Here is a 23,961-nt window from a genome sequence, read left to right on the forward strand (position 1 = left end):
ATATAAAACAAAAGAGACAACACTGTGGCTTCTTGACATCCACCCACATGTGTAAAAACTTTAACACATGGAGGTCCCTCAGTACAACTTGGTTAGGAATGTTCATGCCCACATGTTGTTCAGTCTGACTCAGTTCGGTGTCTTTGCTCATACCATTTGATAGCTGAATTCTGTTACCAATATGAGGATCTTCTGGTGAAATATCAGGTAGTCATGTAATTAGGGAGTGTAGGTAATGTCTGGCATTTTGCAATATCTTTCATGTAATTTTTTTAAATTGATGCGCTATGCTTTGTAATTATTAATGGTCCACATTGCTGTTTTTAGATGTATGCACAACCTCCTGTCGAAGGTAATGCTGAGTTAGTGTATGCACCAATTAACCAGTTTGGGTAAGATGTGTTCATACTCGTTAGAAGGGCACCTAACATTACAAACAAAAAAAAAAATCCCTTTTCAGCTATTTGTGAATCTGCAAGTACACACAATATGTACATTGTGTATGAATTTTTTTTTTTTTCTTTAATAAAAATAAATTATAGATGAATGACCGTAGCGGTCTGTTTGGATGGGCAAGGCCCCTTAATGCCCACCCACAGCGATAGGTCTGACTTGAGAATTAAATAGCACAGCAGTGGAGCTAAAAAAAAAAAAAAAAAAAAAAAACTTTTCAAGGGATCTTGCTGTAAGCTTTACTAATGAGAGGGGATAAACAAGCTAACCATTCAAAATTACAGAAAGGCCTATAGTGGAAGTGAAGTGTAAAAACAGATCTGCAAAGTACTGCAGCTTTGCATAGCACATCTGGAGTACTTAATGCCAAAATTAATGTGGTTAAAGTAAACAACCCTTTTACAATCAGATGTCAGTTTTTGCCTTCGAATAAGACCTTTTTTTTTTTTTTTAACTAAATTTGAATTTCATTCAGGTAGTACTGTTTGATCTGACAGGCCTATTGGTCAGACACCCTGTATTAATGTATATCCTAAATTTGGTGCCTTTGCAGTTAAATTGTATTTTTTTTAATTGTGATTTCAATTTATAACCTGAATTTTTGTTTTGTTCTTTGATAGCGTTTTCATGATGGAATGTCTTGATATTTAATTGTTTTATATATTTTTCAAATATATGCAGCTACTGAAATGAATGTAGTTAGATGTTTTTTTACAATGAATTGAGATGGCATAAGCTTATTCAAGAGCATTTCTTTCCACAGGCAACAACAAAAAAAGAAATAAAATATTGACATGTATCATAATGAGTATTGTAATGTGAGAGTGTTATGGTTGTACTTCTTACTGTAGTTAATGCTTAATTTATTTAATGTTGGCTATATTAGTTTCCCAACAGTAGTAGATTTTGCAATTGTGAAGTATGTTTATTATGCATGTTTTTTTGTTTATTTTTTTAAGAGCTTTCAGATTATACTTTTCCTGCTAGATAAATAAAAAAAAAAATCCCTTATTTACTCCCACCCCTTATTCTAATTGCAGCTTACTAGTTGGAAACAGTGTCAACAATGTTGCAAACAGAAGACTGTCTCGACAGAACAGTGATGGACAGCAAAAGAATGTTCCTCGGGAGCACACAATAGACTGTGGGGATATTGTCTGGGGCCTGGCATTTGGCTCCTCTGTGCCTGAGAAACAAAGTCGATGTGTTAACATAGAATGGCATCGGTTCAAGTTTGGTCAAGACCAACTTCTGCTCGCTACTGGACTTAACAATGGCAGAATCAAGATCTGGGATGTTTATACAGGTAAACAAAAATCTATATATAATGAGGGTTGCAGACTATTGGGTGAGGTTGTTTTTATAATTAGAATGACTGTGGTTTTGAGCTACTAAAAAGCAAATCTGCAATGCTATCTATTGAATAGTTTACTTGTTTTGAGCAGCCTGCCTCAAAGTGAACTTTATAAATCATATCCTGAAAGTGCTTATTAACAGGGAACAGATCCATCCATCCATCCATTTTCCAACCCGCTGAATCCGAACACAGGGTCACGGGGGTCAGCTGGAGCCAATCCCAGCCAACACAGGGCACAAGGCAGGAAACAATCCTGGGCAGGGTGCCAACCCACCGCAGGACACACACAAACACACCCACACACCAAGCACACACTAGGGCCAATTTAGAATCGCCAATCCACCTAACCTGCATGTCTTTGGACTGTGGGAGGAAACCGGAGCCCCCGGAGGAAACCCACGCAGACACGGGGAGAACATGCAAACTCCACGCAGGGAGGACCCGGGAATCGAACCCAGGTCCCCAGATCTCCCAACTGCGAGGCAGCAGCGCTACCCACTGCGCCACCGTGCCGCCCCCAGGGAACAGATACAGGTGCAAATTATGATAACATGCTGCTATTTTGACTTTCCATACCTTTTTGTTTTTTAAAGGTAACATAAATAAGACATTTCAAAAAGGGCCACCTTAGCACTGTTTTCCTTTTTCTATGTGAATATATAATAATCAGTTAATCACAAACATGTACAGATTATCCACAGAAACAAATTTAAGCTTGTGTTTAAAGAAAAGATGTTTGAAAGGTGATTGCAGATCTAGATTGGTGGAGCCATGTCTGTGTGGTACTTTATGTTGAGTGGTTAGCGTACAAGCAATGGTAGATGATTAGTATGGAAAAACATTGGAAGAATTCTGCTAGCATGCCCAAAAAGTTACAGGCGAGTACCTGTGCTATACCAACAAAGGTTAAAAGAGCATTGTTGTTGTATGGAAAATGCTGTATTGGATCATTTGTTTTGATTTTACTGTCAAGACCCACATTCTTCACAACACACCTGTTCTTTATTGACTTGAAATAAACCCATTCCGGTCTTTAACTTGGCTGTTTTGCCTGTTTTCATTTACTTAAGAAATTAATTATTCCAGATATGCCATTCTTGTAATATTTTGCGTTAATGGTTGCATATGTGTGCTCAGGTGTACAACAAAGAAAATTAATTTTTAAAATAGTTGTAAAAACATGTACCAGTAACTTTTAAAGATTTTGTAAAGTATTTACTTTGACCTTTTTACCACTGGTCTTGTCAATATTTTCATGGTTTTGTTTTAATTATTTTGCTATTAGTGGTACTTTTGGTTTTATTCTAAGTTTTATTTGTTACATACAGTGTAATTTTTTTCTCCTCTCCAAGGCAAACTACTGCTAAATTTAATGGATCACACTGAAATAGTCCGTGATCTAACATTTGCTCCAGATGGCAGTCTCATTTTGGTGTCTGCATCACGAGATAAGACATTGAGAGTTTGGGATCTTAAAGATGATGGTAAGTAGGGTCAAGTTTAAATAGATAATGTGAATGTTTTTAATGTTATTTAGTAATCTCTACAACAATTAACGATACTTGGTATGTTTATCCTTCATTTAATTTTAACATTATAGACATTTTTTATTAGGGCGTGTAGGTATAATTTGAAAATGGAAACTGTTAGCTATGATAACTAAAGACTTCTGGGCAGTTTTCTCCGGCAAATGGTGGCAGTAAGCAAAATTGTATACATTTTGTAGACTTAACTACCATCTAATTCCTAAGGAGAATTTTTTTCTTTTAATTTAACATTTTTTGTATATTGCTAAATTTTTTTCTTTTGTATTTAAACAGGAAACATGATGAAAGTTCTCAGGGGTCACCCAAGCTGGGTGTATTCCTCTTCCTTCTCCCCTGATTCCTCAATTTTGTGCTCTGTTGGAGCCAATAAAGCAGTACGTATTGAAGTTCTTTTTTTAATGGCATGGTGCTATGATGCATAAGGTGCTGTGTAATTTTCTAATCATAGCTATCAGCCTTTGCTCGGTGTCATGAACTGTTCAGAAACTTGCTTGTACGGGTGGTTATTAAGAAAACAGGATTTTTGTAGTATTTTTTCGGATGTCTTAAAAGTAAAAAGCGTATACAGATAATTAAAACTGGCACCAAATTCAGAACTAATCGTCCTTTCTGTGTGTTTTTTTTTCCCCTCCCTTCCCCTTCCTATCTGTTTTGAATTGAGAAATAAACTTAACATGAACTGTACTATTTACTCAACATTTTTTTGAAATGTTGAGAAGGAACTGATGCAGGTGTATCTGTTCATCTGATTTTATGTGATTTACAATCACTTACCACACATAGTGGTAGGCATACCACTCTGTAGGCAAAGAAAATTTGTCATTTATAAGAATAAAATCAGAGCCATTCGAATGGACTCGTATCTATTTAATTTGGGAAATCCGTTTCTTAAACTGGTAAACTTAATTATAAGGATTCAATAAGAAAAGAAACTAATTATGATCACTAACTGTTTTTTCTTCTTCATATGTAAAGAGTATCTAATATGAAGGTGTAGAATAGGAAAGGAAAAGCAGTTCCGGCAACAGCTGCCAGTGAGTATGTTAGGAGTAGTTTGACTTTTAAGGAAAAAGGGAAAATAATATTCAAATATGTTAATATATGAAAATTTAACCAAAACTTAGTGAGTTTGATTTTTATCAGTAAGTTGCACTAAGTTTTGATTTTTTACCTGTGAAACTTTTGATAAGCGAGTTCTAGTACCTTGGTCTGCTTGTATTAAATAAGCTTTGAGAGCAGTTTTTATTTTAAAATTGCAAGGTTTTTCCAATACAAGTTTAATGCCTGTAGCACTTTAAAGACATTTAATTTAGATCTTAATTTTAAACCGCGTCATATTTTGAAATGTCTTTTATAGCTGAAATTTCTTTGTCAAACTAGTTTAACATAAATGAGGAATGACATACATGTGCTACTTTATTGGGCAATTTGCTATCAGAGTTGATGTTTCTGATTGAAAGTTGTCCAAAACTGACTAATGGTTAAACAACTTGTATCAGATGTTAGTATTAAGGCTCTTTCTATTATATGTAGGTTGTAATTTGTGAAATATCTGAGTTTTTTTTTTTTTTTCCTTTGGTTGTGTTTTTCCATAAGTGTCTTGCTTTTCCTGTCACAGGTCGTGGCAGCAAAGTGGGGTGAGTGAGGTATTGATGGGAGCACCACACTCGCTTAGATTAGCGGGGGCAGAATCAGTGGCATCTCTGGCTTTCAGGCGTGGGACGAGCTTGCCCATTCCAGGAAGGTAGCCTCTGCAACTGGCTGCAGGGTTTACTGTACGTAGGTGCTGGTTGATGTCCACTTCTGCACTTTATTGTTCATTTTGAAATGTAAAGATTTTCATTTTTCTCTTCCCGTTCCTTACAAAGTACTGTTGACTTTTTAAAAATCTGTATACAAGTTACCACTTACAACTGTTATGATCCCAGTTTTGGTAAAGTATGTTATCAGTGAAAAGTACATTATAAATAGCTTCTCTCTTTTAACCTTCTTTTCTAAAAAGTAACTCCACCACCGCCACCACCCCCCCAATTGAAAAGCTTATCAGTTGGGTAGTAGTCAGTGTCTGTTCTTAGGTGCAGTCTCCTTTGGTGGCGCTTCCACCCGATTTAATCTTAAATATGAATTACTTAAGTAATTTTATATTCATTATTAATTGAAAGAGCTCTTTTGAAAGATTTCAGTTGAAATATGTAAGAAATTAAGCTCTTACAAAGCAAGCTATATCTTGCCAAGCTTTGAGCTCTGATGCCAAAATTGTGTAGTAGAGCGTCAGTCATTTCCGAATATTGGTTAATGGAAGAGAGCGGCCACAGAGCCCTTGTTGTTTTTTTTTTGTTTGTTTTTTTTTTTAAAAGTATAAATGTTGGTCACCTTACATAAAAGGATGACTAACATTTATGAACTATAGCTGTAATATTTTCTGAAAGATACTGTTTTTGACACAGTATTAAACTGTTTTCATGTAGCTATTTCCCATAGAGTTCTACACTTAATTCTCAAAACTTATCCTGACACAAAGTAATAAGTTTTCAAGTAATCACAATGTGCAAGCAGTTAAATGAGCAGGAACTCTTTTGTTGCAATCCAGTTAGTAAAATCGCTTAGAAAAGGACCAATTACATTGCATGCTACTGTATAAATACATAAGTAAATGCATATTACTAATTATTTTTAGGTAGTTTTGAGTTCGTTGCACATAATTGATACCAAGTTCTAATTTTGTAGCCTGTTTTATGAAAATTCCAGAAATTAAGTGTATATTGACAAGTTCCAGCTAGTACTGTGATTTTTGCATATCATGTTAACATGTTTTAATAAATTTGCAAACAACTCTTAAATGATTTTAAAGTGCCACCTAAATGGTTTTTAAAATTCTTGTGCTCCATTAAGTTATTTTTGTTTAGTGTTTTTGTAAGAATGATGTATTTTTTTTTTTAAATTCTATGTAGTAATTGTAAGACCTCCAACCAAAAGTCATACTGGAGCACAATTTGGGTGAGGGGAGGGTGGAATAGATTGGGGAGTATTTTTTTATTCAGAACCTCTTTGTTAATTGCATATTTGCCAAAGGCATGAACCTTTTGGCCATGAATTGTTCTCTTCTCTTGCAGTATCTGTTTTTCTTTGTAGGCTCCTGAGGCCCGTGAGAGTCTAGGTTAATCACAGGTGATCTACAACTGGAGTAACAATATGTTACTTGTTTGTATAATTTTTTCTTCATTTTATGTAGTTCTTTTGGGGACATTGTATACATGAATCTACAATATGTATATATTTGTAGTAAAAATAACATATTTACTAAAGCCAAATATAGTCTGTAAAGTAACAACTAAGAGAAAAGTGTAACACTTGGCATGTATATTGTTGCTACACTAATGTAAATACAATTTTATGACACTGAGCATTTTAATTATAAATTAATTTTGCTTGATTGGTAAATCATTTGATTCATTTTTAGTAAAAGTTTATATTTTATGTTAAGTTTCTTTGAGGCACTTTTAACATTTCTGTTTTTAATTTGCAGGTGTTCTTATGGGATATGGACAAATATACAATGATTCGTAAACTGGAAGGCCATCACAATGATGTTGTTTGTTGTGAATTTTCTCCTGATGGTGCCTTATTGGCTACTGCTTCCTATGACACACGTGTTATTGTCTGGGATCCTCATATTGGTGTTGTATTATTGGAGTTGGGGTATGTGGATGCGAACGTGAAAATTTAGCTTATTTGCATGTAATGTTTCTTAAACTTTGGACATTTATTCAGTAGTTGCAGTCATATGATATATGTTGTGAGCCTGCTTCTAAAGTTTTTGTCTAGGGCAAGAAATATTTTTAATTCCTAGGCATATATTTGTTTACCAGACACTTTTATAGCCTAGTCAATGTAAAATGAATATGTACTTCATTACATTCTTCAGATCTTCAAAGAAATTTGTATTTAGTGTAGTTAAACTTGCAAATTCCCTTAAGTGTTGTGCAGTAATATTTTTTGAAATATTTATTTATTAGTAAGATGCAAGGTTTTCACCCCCTTTCTAATAAGGATAAAGTGTTAACTTCATTGACATTAGAAGTTCCCCAAACCAAAATTAGAGTTGGCTCTCTCTGGAAGTGGTATGCCATACTGTAATTCCCTCTGTTTATGCTGCTAAACAGTGGAATAGGAAATGCAAAGCATCTTGGAATGGAAAGATTTAGACTTTAAATTCATACTCTGAAATTATAATAGATATGCTCTGCTCAAAACAAATTAACCCAGTTAACATAGTATTATCATTGGTTAGATCCAGAAAAAAATGTTATGCAAGCAGAGCTGTACTGGGACCATGTGTCCATAATTTGTCTGCATGTCTACTTCACTTGCTTATATTTAATCATGTAGAAATTAATTTCAACAAAAAGATAAGTTCCAGAGGTTGTGTACCCTAAACCAGAATGCAAGTCTGACTTCATAGAGTGAAGTGTATTTGTTGGGAATTACTTTTAAGGTTTGACTGCTCCAAAGAGGGTTGTGTATATATGGAACAAAGCATGGCTGAAACAAAGTAGCAATAACTAAGGAAGTTAAATGCCAGTATTTTGCACAGAACACTTAATTTTTTAACAGTGTTTGGAAGGATGAAGAAGATGCATTTGTTTAAAAAAATAAATAAATAAATAAATTTAAAAAATATATAATAGCTGAATACCCAGTGGCTTCGCTCACTGAGTGTAAGGGAAAAAAACTAAAATGTATTATTTATAAAATAAGTTTAATTACCAGTGTTATTTTTGAACAAATAGAGCATTCACAATAACATAGAAATTATATAAATATTAATTAAGTAGTAAAACATTTTGATAAAAGAATTTGAAGATACAAGAAGCGTATAAATTATTAAACAGTCAAACATTAACATTTAAGAAGTAAAGATACATTGAATACTACTGTAGTGTTTTAGTACCTGCTTGACAACCTTGCACTATGTGCCTGTGATTTAAGAGAAAAATTATTCTGAGAAATGTGGACGCTGCCTTTCCGTGCTTAACGGGCAGAAGGTCCAAACAATTCCCAAGTCCAATACTTAACACGAAGAGGTCGGTACATCTTTTTAGTTGTAAACCCTCCATCTTATTAAAAGAATTCATCACAAAAGCAACCTTGAATGTTGCGGGGTTTTAGTGACCTGAATTCATCTTAAGGGACAGTTTACCAAGAGAGTCCCGCTTCGATAGCGCCGATTACACTTATTCGCAAAGATTTCCACTATCCCAGGAGCCGACGGGGCACTTGAAGTGTGACAAACAGTGCGAGAAGAGAGGATGCTGCCTGAAACTGCGAAACTGTTGACCCGGAGGAAAAGCCCGACATTCCGCGCCTCCCAGCGTCCATTTTGTTCTTATGACCCCTCACCGCTGAAGGCGGTCTCGTCTTCACATTGTTTATAGCTCGGTCCAGTTAAAAAGTAGAAAGACGCAAAGCTGTTTTGTTCATCTCTTCTACTATCAAGTACTGCGAATTTAAAAAAAAAAAAAAAAAAAAAAAAAATGACAATCTGGCAGTTTTCTCTGTGGAACGCGCCTGGCAGCGGACAGCTCAGCGCTGGAGTCCAGCGAGGAGGGCTGGGAGAGGGCAACGCAGGGCGCACTTGTATGGGATAGATCGGCGTGTTTGTGTTTACCACTTTTACGTAATGTCCATATCGCGTGGTCATACATCATTTCCGTTTCAAACGTGAAAAGAATTTTATATATATGTAAGATTAAGATTAAGAAAGGTCTGTCATTTTATTCCAGCTGATTAAATGACAGTATTTTATCTGTTCTCAATATGGAATGATCACAAGCCTGCTTTTGTATCCTTATTTGGGCTATATTATCTCTTCAAAAAATCTTATGTCTCTCTACCCACTAACCAGTTTTAGCCTTCATGTTATTTTGTGGATTACAAGTTAATAAATGCTATTTTTTGTTTATTTAAAGACACCTTTTCCCTCCTCCAACTCCAATATTTGCTGGAGGTGCCAATGATCGGTGGGTGAGGTCAGTCTCCTTTTGTCACGATGGCCTTCATATTGCAAGCATTTGTGATGATCGGTAAGTATAGTGTTATGCTTTGCTTCTCTATGTAGTAGACATTCTGTTAAACTTATTATTTATTAACCATAAACTGTGTTATAAAACACCATCAATTGTGACAGTACAAGTGTTAGCCCTTAGGCCTATGTATTGAATGTTTAATGTAGTATTCCAAATATAGTATAGGTAATCATGAAGGATACCATTATTATCTGTTATTCCCAACAAAATATTTGTCTTTTTGGGCCTGTTGTAAGAGGAGTTCATGGCGTTGGGCATTTTAATAAAATGTTAAAAGTGCACTCTGGTTTCTGCGGGGGTGTAGGTATATGTGGTAAGATGTCAGGGGAACTCTGGGGTGTGAGTTGGGGTGATCGGCAGTTCAGTCGATTTTGTATCACAAGTGTAATCCGCGCCAGCAAACTTGTATTCCTTGAAAGTGTATAAAGAGCTTGAGCAGAGAATTTAAAGTGTAGAGAAGAAATAGGATTGAGGGAGTCTAGATGGAACAGAGGTTAAAAGGAATGTGTATAAATATTGAAAAGGAGCCATTGCTTTTTTTTGCGGAGGCAAGTGATTGGGAGAGACAGCTTCCTAGGGACTGAGCATAGTGCCATCGCTCATGTGGGGCAGTTGGAGGTTGCTTCTTTAGAGCAGCCCACTGTGCGCATTTCTTCTTATGATGCTGAAGGACTGGCAGACAGAGACTGGTCTCTGGTTTGGCACAGCACCCCACAGATGAACAGGAACTGGAACCGGGACTAAAGGTTAACTGTACCGGCTGGTGGGCGTTTTCTCTTATTACATGGCCCTGATGGGATAAGCAGAGGAGATGCCACATTTTAGAAGGAAGCATTGGGGCATGTATGGCTTTAAAGAAAGGACAGTCTCTGGATTTTAATCTAGTTTTAATAGATTCAGCTAACTTTTAACTTTCACCATGTACTACGCTTTTATAGATTATTTTTTAAGAAGTTCACTGTTTTGCACCTTATTGGTTTAAATAAAAGCACAAAGCGTGCGTTTGTTTGTGTCCCTATTTTCCCAGCTCATTCTCAATTTTGTGATCGACAGATCAGAGTTCAAGCTGCTGTCACAGGGCCGGACAGGCAAATCACTTTATAACTGATTAGGAGTGGCTTTGCTTTTTTCCCTTCATCTTCATGACCTTGCCACCAAGCTAATTATCTGAATGTAAGACTTCTGTGCTGTGTGTAGCTGTTACTGGCTGAGACTTTTTATATAACAAATCTGATATCCATTCCACTACTCCAGGGCTAAATAACTGGGCAGTAAACAGTCTGATTTACTTTGTGCTAGTAAGCATCATTTTTCAAAGAAATATTTACTTACTACATTTGATCAAGATCTTTCTCCATTTATTTACTGAAGAAACTTAATCCAATCTCATGGATGTGGCGGTAGATATATAATATTCAATTTAAGTGCAGTATATGTAAGTAAATGATTGTATCTGGTCATACAGATCTTTTCATGACTCAAGTTCAACTTTAAATTCAGGTTTCTCATATGTGCATTTTTGTAAGTTTTATTACCTTGTCAAGAAATTACTTGAATTTGGAAAATGTTAGTTTTTTTTAGTTTGCTAAATAAGAGTTGTTTAGCTTGTATTTAACAAACAAATCCGCCAATTTGTTACATTAGCGTTTTTTATAAGCTTAATAATGTTACAATAAAGAAAGCAAGATTTAATGGCTTCATATAAAAACTTTTCACTTCCTCAGCTTTCATTGTTTTCAGTATAGTAACTTCACAATCCGTAGATACAAAACTGTCTCTGAATTTACTGATGTGAGTGCCAATGGTTCTTATACTGCTTGCCAGAAGACAAGAGTGAAAATGTGTCTGTTTATGAGATGGGTGAGGTCTGTAATTATTCTGCTTGCTTTTCTAATACAGTGGGTTATTGTATGCAGTTAATGTGCTTAATTGAAGCAAGTATTGGCTTTAAATGAAGTGCTGACCATTTGCTATATATCCTTGTTTAGGTAGGAGCTATGGCATAGCAGTAAATTGTGCAGATTGTGTAAAGTACAAGGGCCTATGAGCTTGGGGAGCCCACTAGGGGCTGTATAGATTATTTATTTATTTATTTTAATAACTGCTAAAACAACAGTTTCACAGTCTCGATATAGTGGCTTCAATGTTCAATGTCTTATCACCATCAACTCTGACCTCGAAGGCTGACAAAGAATTGGATGCTGCTGCCGATCTTCTCATTGAATGCTATAGCACCAACGTTTCATCAGCATTTTCCACTCAATTGTCAGTTCGTGCATGTTTTCAATCCATCCTGTCAACCAAGTCGACTGTTTTCGAAGTAGCTGAACTGTTGCTAATAGATCACTGTGCACTGTTGTCTACTTTCAGTGACGTTTGCACAGCTTTCATGTTACTGCTGGCCATACCAGTGACTGTTGCTGCATGTGAACAATCATTCTCCAAGTTAAACTCCTCAAAAATTACCTCAGAAGCACCATGTAGCAAATCAAACTTAGTGGCTTGGCTATATTCTCAATCAAAAACGAGCGTGCCAGACAACTTGACGTATCAAATATTGTTGACTTTTGCTCAACAGAAGGCACACAAGCAAGTATTTTAAGGTACTGGTGACATTATAAGCAATATGATTTGTGAGTTGTTAGTCAGTTCCATTTTTGTAAGATTTAACAGTTTTAACACATCTGTAACCTGTTTTATTGTGTACCTTAGTATGACTTAAGTGCATTAGTGTCACTACTGTGAGGATTTGTGAGCGTGACCACTTTATGACATCTATTTTCTCAGAACTTGTGTAAAACGGGTCGATTGTTATAGTATCCTGTCAGCTGGTATTGTTGTTTTAATTAGTTACAAATTGAAATTTGCTACATTTTATAGCACAGAACAGTTTCTCTACTTTCTAGCTTATGTTACATTTTAATCATCTTCCTTCACAAAGTTGTCTTGGAAAAGTAAATGGGTCCACATTTTACATATATTATGTACTACTAGTACTACTACCCACACTTCCAACAATTTATTTTATTTTTGCTAACTTACAGTGGTTGTAATAAAGCGATTAAAAAAACTTATTACAAAATCCATTCAGAGAGGTGGATTGTTTCACACCAGCATGTGATCTAATGGTGACACGATCGCTGATCCACTGCCTAGCTGGCCCCTAGGATCTAGTTGCAAATAAATTACTTAGTTATGCTAGACAGGAGGGGCCCACCTCAGGGCGCTGCACAGGGGCCTTCAGCAAGCTAGCTACTGCACTTGGTAGGAGATGTGTGTCCTAGTAGATATCTTAGACAATTGACAACCAAAACGATTTCACAAATATTGTTTGTTCTTTAGTTCATTGGTTACCCTTATTAAAATAATAGCAACAGAGTGCAGAAGTGTACTGAGAGGTATTTTACTTGACGACAATCATTTGAAATGTAAATATGTCCGGTGCAGGGCAGGGGATATTTGGTTAGTGCAGCTAAGGGTTAATGTGGTTAACTTGCAGTTTCAGAGAACTGTATTGATTTTTGGCTATTTTTCATTATATGTGGTTGTATTATTGTCGAATTTTAGACTAGACTTGCAAGGTTTCTGTGCAAGCAAACCAAATGGTCGTCTTCAGATCTGTGCTACACCTATGCTAATCCCAAAAGCAGGTGCTTTGCTCACTGTGCTGCTTTCTTTTGGAGATGTGTCTTCTCCGCTTGTAACCTCTATGGGAATATGGCAGTCATGCACGCCAGGTGCTCTTAACACTATACCTTGACCCAGTCAGACTGTATAAAATATTATAAAGCAACATTTAAAAAAAAAAAAAAAACAGTAAAACCGATGGTAGCAAAAGTAGAAAATGTATTTGAAAAGAGACTTTAAAGGTTAAGAAATGTATCTAAAAAAAAGTCTAGTTAAAAATGCAGAAAATAAAGGTAATGGAAGGTAAGTGTTTAAAGTTTGAGATCAGAGTTTCTTCAGATTACTGTTCATTCTGCAGAGGTCCTTGTCAGTTTCTTTGGGCTTGTCTCACTATTTGCTCTCCTTGCTTTTCACTGTCCTGCTGTACCTTTTTGATCTGCCCAGCATGCGCCTCCAACATTAAGTCCTAACTTCATGTCAAATTAACAGTGCTTACAAGAAGCTTGTATATAAACATCTATGTGTGGAAGTGTGTGTGTCTGTCCGGCCCATAAGTGAGAGGTGGAGTCGGGGTAAGGAAAATGGAAAACTCGCTTAGCCGCTAATAACACAAGCGAGGCCAGCAGGTCAGCAAAACGAAACCTTGGCAGAAAGATAGTCGCTTAGCTGAAACATCGGCAAAACGGTATCCCTTTTACTTTTCCTCCTGCCGCTAATACACAAGTGATACGAGCACATGGGCAAAATGAAATCTCCTAGGATAGAGATGCCCAGAGTAGCTCCTTTCAATTACTTGACATCTCTACATTTCATTTTTTTTTCTGACGATTTTAATAGTTTCTAGGACCCTGAGCTTTTTACAGCACTGGCTTACACAGGTAGTAATCAATAAATGTTTGCCTTTCTCAGGCTGTTTGTCTATTTGGGTCCTGATAAATTCGGGTCTAATAAATTAACACTCTTGCTTAATATTCTAAAAGGATGATATAAAAGGTAGAAAGTTCAATTCAGTAAAAATACAAAATTTAAAATCCATGTATAGCTATCTTTTTAAAAATATACAGTGTGTTTTGAATAGGGGTTAAAGAGTTTAGAGTTTAAAGAGACTGTGTCTCGATGCATACTCAATATTCCAGGTAAGGAAATTCTAGAAAGTTGACTCTGTTCATCTGGACATAGTTGTTTTCCTCTAGGGAGATATATTTCATCACTCATCCAAATTACTTCCTCAGTCGACTGCAGGTTTCTCCAACCTTATAAACAGTACCTTTTACATCATGGCCAAAACTAGCACCATTGACTAACAGTGGGCCGTGTAATTAATGATATGCAAATTGTCCATTGATCAATGGCTATGAGGACCATTCACAGAGAGCTGGGGAATGGCTGCAGTCACAGCACTGTAAGATGGTGAAAGATGTACCCTTGGGCCCCCTCCTTGGTTCAGAGATGGTCGTTCCTTTTTCATGTAAATGGCCTCCTTGACTCCTCGCTCAAACCAGCATTCCTCCCTGTCCAGGATGTGCACATCTTCATCACTGACTGTAGATGTAAATAGACTGTGGAGTCCTGGCTCATCTGTGTTGTGCCTAGGGTTGCAACTAATGATCATTTTGGTAGTCGACTAATTGTTCAATTTTTTTCCCCCGATTAGTCACGATTATTTCATGCTGACTATTTTGATGCCTGCGACCTGTGGTTACACATCCTGTTCTGGGCTCCAGTGCATGTCTCACCTCCTCTGCATATGAATTTGAAAATCATATGTTTTTATATTAGTGTGACCATCACAATAAAAAATAAATACATTAAACAATACAAACTAAAGTGCACATAGTCTTTAAACAAAAAAAGTGCATTTAACTTAACCAGAAATGGCCACTGGTCTTAGTCCAAAAGTTTAAATAAAGCTTCAAATCAAATAAAATAAAACAATGTACAGTTTATAAAAGATTCAGTTCATATATTCCTGCAGTGCAGGAACGTGAGCATTTCGACATGCTCTGGTGTGAGGCTGGCTCTCTTCTTTGAGACAATGTTTCCAGCTGTTGAGAAGGGACGATCAGAGGGAGTAGAGGTAGCAGGAATAATGATTTTGCCAATAAGGCAAGAGTGGGATACTTTGCCTCATTTGCCTTCCATCAGAACTGCAGCACCACTGTCTCTGGGATTCAGCCGCTGCACTAGACGAGCTTGCCAGCGTCCGCGTTTACCTCTGTGTGTTTGTGTGTAGCCAGTTCAAGCGCAGTTGGCTCGGTGATTTACTGAGTCAATGGCATCAGTTGCACCTTGAACGTATAATAGATTGTTGCAATAGTTTTTTTAATAGTTTTTACAGTTCATTTGCAGTGTGTAAAATGATCTGTATTGCAGTAATTGTGATGCTCTTTGCAAGAAAAAAGTGTTCCATTAAAATTTCACATTTTCTTTGTGAATTGTGATGTTTACTTAAAAAGTGCAGCTAAAAAGAATTTAGCGTCCAGGGATGCATTAAACCCCAAGTATGTGGCCATTTTAAGGTTAACTAACATTGTCAAAACCTTGATATACACATTATAGTACAAACATCAACGTTAACACATGACACTAACTTTACTCGCTAAAACTTGCCTCTCGAGACGGCGGCATCACAGCTCCAGGATGCTCCTGCATTGCGGTGGTGCTGCCGTGAAAAGATAGCTCCGCTTTCCATAATCTGCATTCAGCCTTTTTTTTTTTTTGTTTCTTTTTCGGTGAAGTGCTCCCGCACTTTAGAAAGTTTCTGTCTCAATTTTTTTCCATCTCCTTCCCCCCCTCTCCTTATGACTCGCTATTGCAGCCACGTTTATTTTCCTCTACGTTCTTCTTCTCCTCAGATGTTCTTCTTCATTGGTAGGACTGTGTGCAGTATTGACAAACAATATCAAACGATACTGCCCCCACATGTTCATGTAGTGCATTGCAGTTACAAATTCTTTGTGACTGGAGCCTTTTTTGAAGGTTCTGTCTATGAAACGTCGACGTTGTTGATTACGTCGACTAATTGTTGCAGCCCTAGTTGTGCCATCCGCTTCACCAGTGGTTGTTTGGTTTCCCCAATATATAACTCACGGCAATCCTCTTGGCACTTAACCGCGTAAACTATATTACTGTCTGTGCTAGGGAACCCGGTCCTTGGGGTGAACCAGTTTTTGCCATAGCGTGTTTTGGGGTGTGAAAGCCACTGAGACCTGGGGCCTCATGCATAATGCCATGTGAAGAATTCACACTATAACATGGCGTACGGACAACAGCGGAAATGTGCTGACGCACAAAAAAATCCAGATGCATAAATCTGTGCTAACGCCAACTTCCACGTTCTTCCGCTACATAAATACAGGGCAGTGTGAAAAGTAACGCATGTGCATGCGCCTGCTGTCCCGCCCCGTCTCCGCCCAGAATTATGCCTCTTTGAATATGCAAATCAATATAAATAGCCCTTAAGTTCAGCGTTCTGTGAAAACGCAATGGCAAAAGCACGGGGGGAAATAGAAGAATTTCAGCGAGTACAAGTGGAAGCAAGGAAAAACGGTACTATTTGTTGGTTTAAACAGTGGTATAAACAACAAAAGGAAGTTGATCGAGTGATAGCGTCGGAGAAACTTGAAAGCTCAAGTTCACAAAGTCGCACAGTGCCCAAAATAAAAAAAGTTGTCTGATATCAAAGTCGCTGTGAAAAGGTGAGTCGTGGCCCACCGTCTGAGTGTCATATGAAAGCTTATTAGGGTACAGAGAAAAAAAATAGGCACACAGTTTGGGGGGAGCGGAGCACAAAGTGTCAACTTTAATCTCTAAATTTTCACTTTAATCACGTAGTTTATTTTGTCATTAAAGTAGAACATCATAAACTTCATCTTAAAATCGTTTAATTTACTAGTTTCTCAAATCCCATCGTAACTAAAGCAGCATGTTAAATGCTTTGTTTTGTATTTGATCTTCTATGTGCTCTGTGTGTGAATCACTGTGTGCTTCTTAAACGGGCATTCTTTTCCTCCAACAGGACACAGAATCCATTACATTTGTGATATTACAGCTCTGTGAATAATTAAAATACTGAGATGTATACTTGATATCAGTTTCACGATGATAGGAATTAAAGCATGTTATTACACATGGGAACATGGTGGCGCAGTGATTGTTAATGCCTCACACAGGATGCTTGCTGCGCCGTGCGCAACCTTCGATGAAATAATTTATTGCAGCAGTACTGTTTCTTTCAAACATACTAACCCCCAATTCCTGTCCTTACTTTTATTTCTCCAAATACCCAATCGCCACACAATCAGCTCTGTAATAGACCTTAAGCCATCTGTAAGCTTAGAATGCCGATTCTTCAAAACTTTTAAGGAACATTGAAATATCTTTGTAGTACATGTTAAATTATTCTATCCATCCAGTGTCGCACCAGTCCCAGCAAGAATACAGCGTGAGGCCTGAACAATCCATGAACAGAGTGCCAGCTCCTTGCTAGCGCAGCGACAGCATGTCCTCACATGTTTGTTTATTAACAATAGATTATTTGAATTAAGTTAAAGTTTTATCTGTATAATATAATCAACATATTTTGCTGCATTTCATCTTAAAAATGATATCGTCATCATATGTAAATACACGCTTTATAAACTGGCTCAGGTTGTGCAATATTATAACCTGTATCACAAGTTTACAGTGAGGTAATTGTACTTATAAGTACAAACAGTTCTACAAGGAGCACATGGTGGACTGATTGAGTGCATTTATAGTTCTTGGGATGAAATTGTTTCTGACATTTTTGTGCGTACGCACTGTTTATACATGAGGCCCCTGGTGTTTTGAAAAAATGCGTCTCAGCTGTTCCGATATTTCTGACACACAAGGGATCACCAAAGGTTTTCGCTTAGGCAAAGGTTGTCCTTCTCTCCTGGATTGCTTAGAGCATTCTTTAGGTGTCTTCCCTGCTTTGACAAAAGTCCAGCTGGGATAACCACATTTACTCAGGGCCTTTTTGATATGTTCACCCCAAGGATCGGGTGCCCCGGCACAGACAGAGTAATATAGTTTAGTTATCTTTACTTACAATGAAAGGAAAAAATAGATATTTTATTAGATTTTGTCCTTGTTGGCAGAAGTGATGGGATATATGTGGTTTGGTTTTGGCTAAGTCCAAACAAATTAACTCGGTTTCCTATTGGGACTAGTCAGTGTGACAGCTAAGTTGTGTGAGTTGTTAAAATATAAATGCAAATATAACTGTGTTGCAGTAGTTTTCATTTATGAAGAGACTTTAGGCGCTTTCACACTAAAGCATTTGTGTTGTGAATACTTGTCCTGATATCTGCAGCAGTTAATGGGTTTAAAAGGCTGATATTACAGAGCCGTAAATGAGTAATAACATTGCTCAACCATCTGTAACTGTATAATGTCCAATTGTGATTATGAATTGAACGAAGATGGTGGAGAAATAAGTATAGTTGTGTTTGTGCACATGTGTACAGGAAAAATATTTGCTGACTCAATTTTGAAAAGGGTTTTTTTGTGACTATTTTGGCTAAAAACAAAGTTTGGATTTAGGGTTTCTTTGTATTTGAGAGGAATGTGTCTTGAATACAACCGTAATTTATTTGCTGAATGATGGGTTATGACTATTTCTGTACCTTGGCGACAAGCTATACGTGGAATGTGCCATCAATTCATTGAACCATAAAGGGGATGACTTGGATTCTTTCCATGAGGCAAAATACGTGACATACTGCTTACCTTCTTATATGGTAGTTTGAGAAGTTGGGAATATGAAGGTGAAGGAATGCCTGTTGTAAGAACTGACACTTCACAATCACTTCATCAGACATTTCAAACCAAAATTTGACACTTCATAGTTACTCACATTCTTGCAACTGTTTGTAATGTTCAATCTTTTGTACATTTTACTTTGTCGACTCCTGTCAATGCATCATGCAGTAAAATTTTAACATTGCCTAGTACTTTGGGCTAATCCCTTCATGTCTAATGTCCTTTTTTTGTGTACATTAAAAGCAAGAATTTGCCCCTTATTGGGTTACACTAATAACTTTGTCACGTGTAAGTCTATTATTTTGCAGACTAATGCAATTATGAGGCAGAAGGCAAATTGGACCTGAATAGAACAAGATGTAGAGCTGTATGCCTGACAGATTTATAATGTACTCATGTCAAAAATCCTAAATTAAGAGAGCTAACTTTTAATACAGGCACTGAAAAGAGCATCATATGACAGCATCTTAGACAGCTAAGCAGTTAGTTATTTTTTCAATTACCCTGTTCTGTATGGCTACATGTAGAGGCTGCACACTCCACATGTTTAGTAGCCGGGAATAAAAGCCCTGGATTGTTTTTTGTGTGCTAGAAACGGAAATGCATTTAGCAACATTCTTGGCAGTGAAGGAGATGAGAATGTGTTTTGGAAATAGTGTTTTGTAGGAGTGGATAACTGAACACTTCATTTCAACTGAATATTCCTCTTAACTAATTTTCTTTCAGGATGGTGAGGTTCTGGAGCATTGATGAGACCTCTCCTCAAGCAGTTGCACCTCTGAGCAATGGTTTGTGCTGTGCCTTTTCAACTGATGGTAGCGTTTTAGCTGCTGGGTAAGTATTGCTGGATGTGCCTCCACCTATAAGATTGCATAGGCTAGCAGTTTAATAGTGCATGCTATACTGATTATAGCTGTTAAGAAGGCTTAATTTTCATTAGTTAGGCTGACTACTCAAATTTTGGTTATAAGTAAAATGGTTTTGTGGAGGAGGAATGTGAAAGTTACGCAATACTTCTCTAAAGTTGTGTTTATTATTAGAACAGTGTCTTGCCATTCCAGTAAGTTCAACAGTGCTAAATTTCTTGGATTTGTTCCACTGGGGTGTTGCTGTTACAACTTCACATGAGCCAATGGTAGTCTACACAGTGGAATTCAGCAGCTGTACTTTGATGCGCTTTGAAGCTTATTTTTAATTTGGATAGTCTGATTGCTGTGTAGAAACCTTCTTTATATGGTATCAGCACTTTTCAGTTTTAGTGTGGCATTTTTCAATAGCCATAATAAATTATGTAAGGGAAACCCTAGTGCATGTTGTAATTTTTTCAATATACCAGGTGGTGTTTTAAAATTGTAGACTCTTGAGGATATTGCTTGTTATAATGTGTAGATTGAAAAAGAAGTGGCACTACAGTCTCTCTCTGGCATTTGACTTTTTGTACAGTTTTAAGATTTCCTAAAAGATAATATGTATCGTGCATATCTGTAAATTTGACAAATTATCACTAAGTAATACTGTTATCAAACATGGTACTATACTTTCCATAATGTGACAAAAAATAAATAAATGCGCTTATACAAGTTACAAAAATTCATGTGATTTAATTTAGAACCATCTACTTTAATACTGTGCCTTGGATACGATTATCAAGTTACCCCAAACCAAATGCAATTGAAAATTTTTTATTTTTTCCTTGTTCCATTCTTGCTTTTATTATTTTAACTGCTGCTTCTATGTACAAGATTAATTTAGCAAATTCCCTCTTGGGTTTGAAATGGATAGTTTTTCATATGATCTGGACCTCTGTATTAACAGCAGAACACACTGTATAATACCCAGGGTCCTTTAAGTTAAAACATTTTCCAATATGCAAATATGTAGTTTTGAAGTTACAGCCCACTGTTACCCTATGTGTATGTGATATGGGATTTTTAATACATCGTACAACAGTCTAATGGTGTAGATCTTGAAATATTACAGTATTTTTCCAATGAATAAGCCAGTTTTTAATGAAACATGAGCAGTTTTTGATGGTTTATTTACTTTGGTTTAGGATTTTTTTTCTTTTTTTAAAGGAAATATTATTTTTTAATTAGTCAGATTTTGATGCAGGATGATTGTAAATTGCTAATATTTATATATATTTTTTTCTTATAAACCTCCCTTCCTTCCAATTCTCCCCAACTCTCCACCCTCCAACAATGCTTAATCAGGACTCGTGATGGCAGTGTTCACTTTTGGGCAACTCCACGGAAAATATCTAGCCTCCAGCATCTGTGCCGAATGTCACTTAGAAGAGTGTTATCTACACAAGAGGTTGAGAAACTGCCTGTCCCGTCAAGAATGGTGCAATTTCTGTCTTACAGGATTATTTAAGTTTTTAAGCCAGTGGAGTTCCAAGTTGATCAAAGAAAATTGTGCCGAACATATTGTTACATTTTTATTTGTGTATATGTTTGTACATAGAGTTTAAAGCACTTGTAATTTAAATAAAAATACAAATAGTGTTGGAACTTGACAATGTCAAGCATTGTAAAGATGGTCATGAAATTCTTACTTTTGAGGTGGCCTTTTCAGATCTTGGAGATCTCTTCAGGTTTTTTGAATTTTTTTTATAGTGTTTCGTTTTTTTGTTTTGAACATGCTTAAAATATATTCATTTAAGATGGTTATCAAAGTCGAAACACAATTGGACTATAATGTCTCTATGGATTATCATATCAAACATTTTTGTTTACTTATATTTATGTTAACTTGTAAGTGTTTTTTTTTTCTGGTTTAAAGCTGTACTGAGCTGTAAATATTTTTGCAAGAGCTTTGGATAATTATGTGATAATAGTTTGGATGATATTTGGTCATGCTTCTGCAAAGCTGCTCCTACAATTGGAAGTAAGTGGGATAGTCATGTTGTGGCCGTTAACACCTAGTGAGCCTCACACCTTCACTTGCACAGCCCAAAAGGCACCCCCACCCCCACAACCTCCTGCAAAAAAACATCTAGTGGTTTATGTGAAGGATTTAACTTTCGTTTTTTTCCTTTATGCTGGTACCAAAGAAGTTTTCTTGGCAGCAAAACAGTGTTTGGATGAAATGTGTAAATGGTCATCTGCATTTACTTAGGAGGATAGTTGTTTCAGCTAGTAATTCCATATCTTGCTTTAAACTTCAGAGCTTAATATGTATTTAAAAAAAGAAAACTCCCTGTCTGTTGGGAGTTAGGGAGCAATGTTATTTGTGATTGTAAATCTACACAAGGAATCAACTGGTTTCTCCATTTTCAAGATTTTGCAGTGTTCAGCATGTTCAGTTGGCACAGCCACCAAAGATTAAGCAAAATGCTTTTTTGAAAAAAAAAAAAAAATGTATATATAATATATATATATATATATATATATAATCTGAACTCTGGTATCTTCAGTTACTTGAAACTTGCTTGTATTTTACATATATTTTAAGTACATTGCTTGAAGCATCTGCAATAAATTGCTGAAGTCATGAACGTTGCATATTTATAGCTTTTGTTTACAATGAAAAGCTTAATTCAGCTCTGAATGTATAAACTGTGACTTCAGTCTGCGGGTGGGAATTCTTTACTGTTGCCTTACTCCTAGAAGCTGGAGTGTTTCTGTGAAGCTTAATTTACATTAAATCTTGTAATATACCAATGCTCCTTGAGAGATGTATATTTTTATGGTTTGTTGCAATTAAACACACACCTTTTGTGTTTTGCAGTCTCCTTGTATTTTATTTCAGATCTAATGTGTAATTTGCAAGACTGCTACATTTAATTAAACATTTTTCACCAGAATGTTTCCATTTCCATTGACTTTTATTAATTGCCAATATTTCTTGGTGAAATGGCTGCAAAAGAACATTCGTCATCTTAGATTTTCTTCTAGAATCTGTACACCACCTCTTATTGGTGTTATGTTGAAACACAGCTGTAGTTGTTGTTCCCTCTGGAGGACAATATGGTATCGGCTAGAGTCCCTGCATGTCTTACTGATATCTCAACCTGAACGGACCACCATCTACAACTCAACCAGCCAAAAACTGAGCTGCTTATGATCCCGGCTAGCCAGTCGGTTTAACTCCCCATCTCTGTACAGCTTGGCTACCTGTTGCTAACACTTGCCAGGTCAGTACTCAACCATGGGGTGATGATTGATCAGCCTCTGACCACATTTTTCCTGTTTCTTGTTCCATCAACATCCACAATATCAGACCTTGTCTGATGGAATATGCAACACAATTTCTGGACCAGGCTTTAGTCTTGTCGCATTTGGACTACTGAAATTCACTTATGGCAGGAATACCTGCATGTGCTGCCAAGCCCATCTGTATGAGACAGGTAAATATTACTACATTGTCTCCCTGGAGCTGCATGCATAAAGTTCAAATCCTTGATGATTGCCCAAAGAGTAGTGAATGGGTCAGCACCTGTGTATATGGAGACACTAGTGAGGTGCTATGCTCCTTCTCGTCCATTCTGGTCTACCAGTGAATCCCATCTGGTGATGGCCACCTCTGTTTGGTATCCATTATCATTCCAGACTTGTGTCCTGTGTAACTCCTAGTTGGGGGAACAAACTACCTATCTCCATTCAAACTCCCTTATTGCATTCAAAAACCCAGCTGATTGGTTGGGGCTGATTTTTGGGGCTTTCCTCTGTGATCTTTCATACTGTTGGGTGATTTGCTATAAATTTGAATTTCTTTATCGATTCTTAAATCTGATTGTAAATGTATTAGTTATTACATATTTTCACTTGTGGCAATCAACTTTTGATACCTGTCCTATTACACTTGCTGAACAAATAGGCCCTATCCTAATGTTGCTTGATTATATTTTCGTCTTTTGTAAGTTGCTTTGGATGAAAGTGTCTGCCAAGAAAATAAATGTAAATGAGAGATCAAATGTACAAAATGGAGTAGAGCTATGACTTTCATAGAAAGCTGTCGAATAGATCTTGTCATGTCTAGTTTTTGTTGGTAGTTAGTGAAGTTTGTCTCAAATTTAAATGGCTGTGGAATGCTAGTATTAAAATGTAGACCAGGAATTCTGTTAACAGTAACTTATTCTGTGTCCTCACTACTACATTTT

At 36.6% G+C, this 23,961-nt stretch overlaps 1 protein-coding gene across 1 annotated transcript in view; it reads left to right on the top strand.

The window, feature by feature from the left end:
- The window catches only part of wsb1 (WD repeat and SOCS box containing 1), a 33,110-nt gene extending 11,056 nt beyond the window's left edge, over positions 1–22,054 (top strand). The window contains exons 3-9 of the mRNA XM_028807096.2: positions 1,494–1,759; positions 3,163–3,294; positions 3,631–3,731; positions 6,884–7,056; positions 9,327–9,440; positions 19,584–19,691; positions 21,071–22,054. Coding sequence (XP_028662929.1) covers positions 1,494–1,759; positions 3,163–3,294; positions 3,631–3,731; positions 6,884–7,056; positions 9,327–9,440; positions 19,584–19,691; positions 21,071–21,233 — 1,057 coding nt within the window. The 3' untranslated portion in view covers positions 21,234–22,054. The remainder of the gene's footprint in view (positions 1–1,493; positions 1,760–3,162; positions 3,295–3,630; positions 3,732–6,883; positions 7,057–9,326; positions 9,441–19,583; positions 19,692–21,070) is intronic.
- Positions 22,055–23,961: the final 1,907 nt, after the last annotated feature.

Source organism: Erpetoichthys calabaricus, chromosome 8, assembly GCF_900747795.2.
Source record: "Erpetoichthys calabaricus chromosome 8, fErpCal1.3, whole genome shotgun sequence".
In the NCBI taxonomy this organism is placed as follows: Eukaryota; Metazoa; Chordata; class Cladistia; order Polypteriformes; family Polypteridae; genus Erpetoichthys; species Erpetoichthys calabaricus.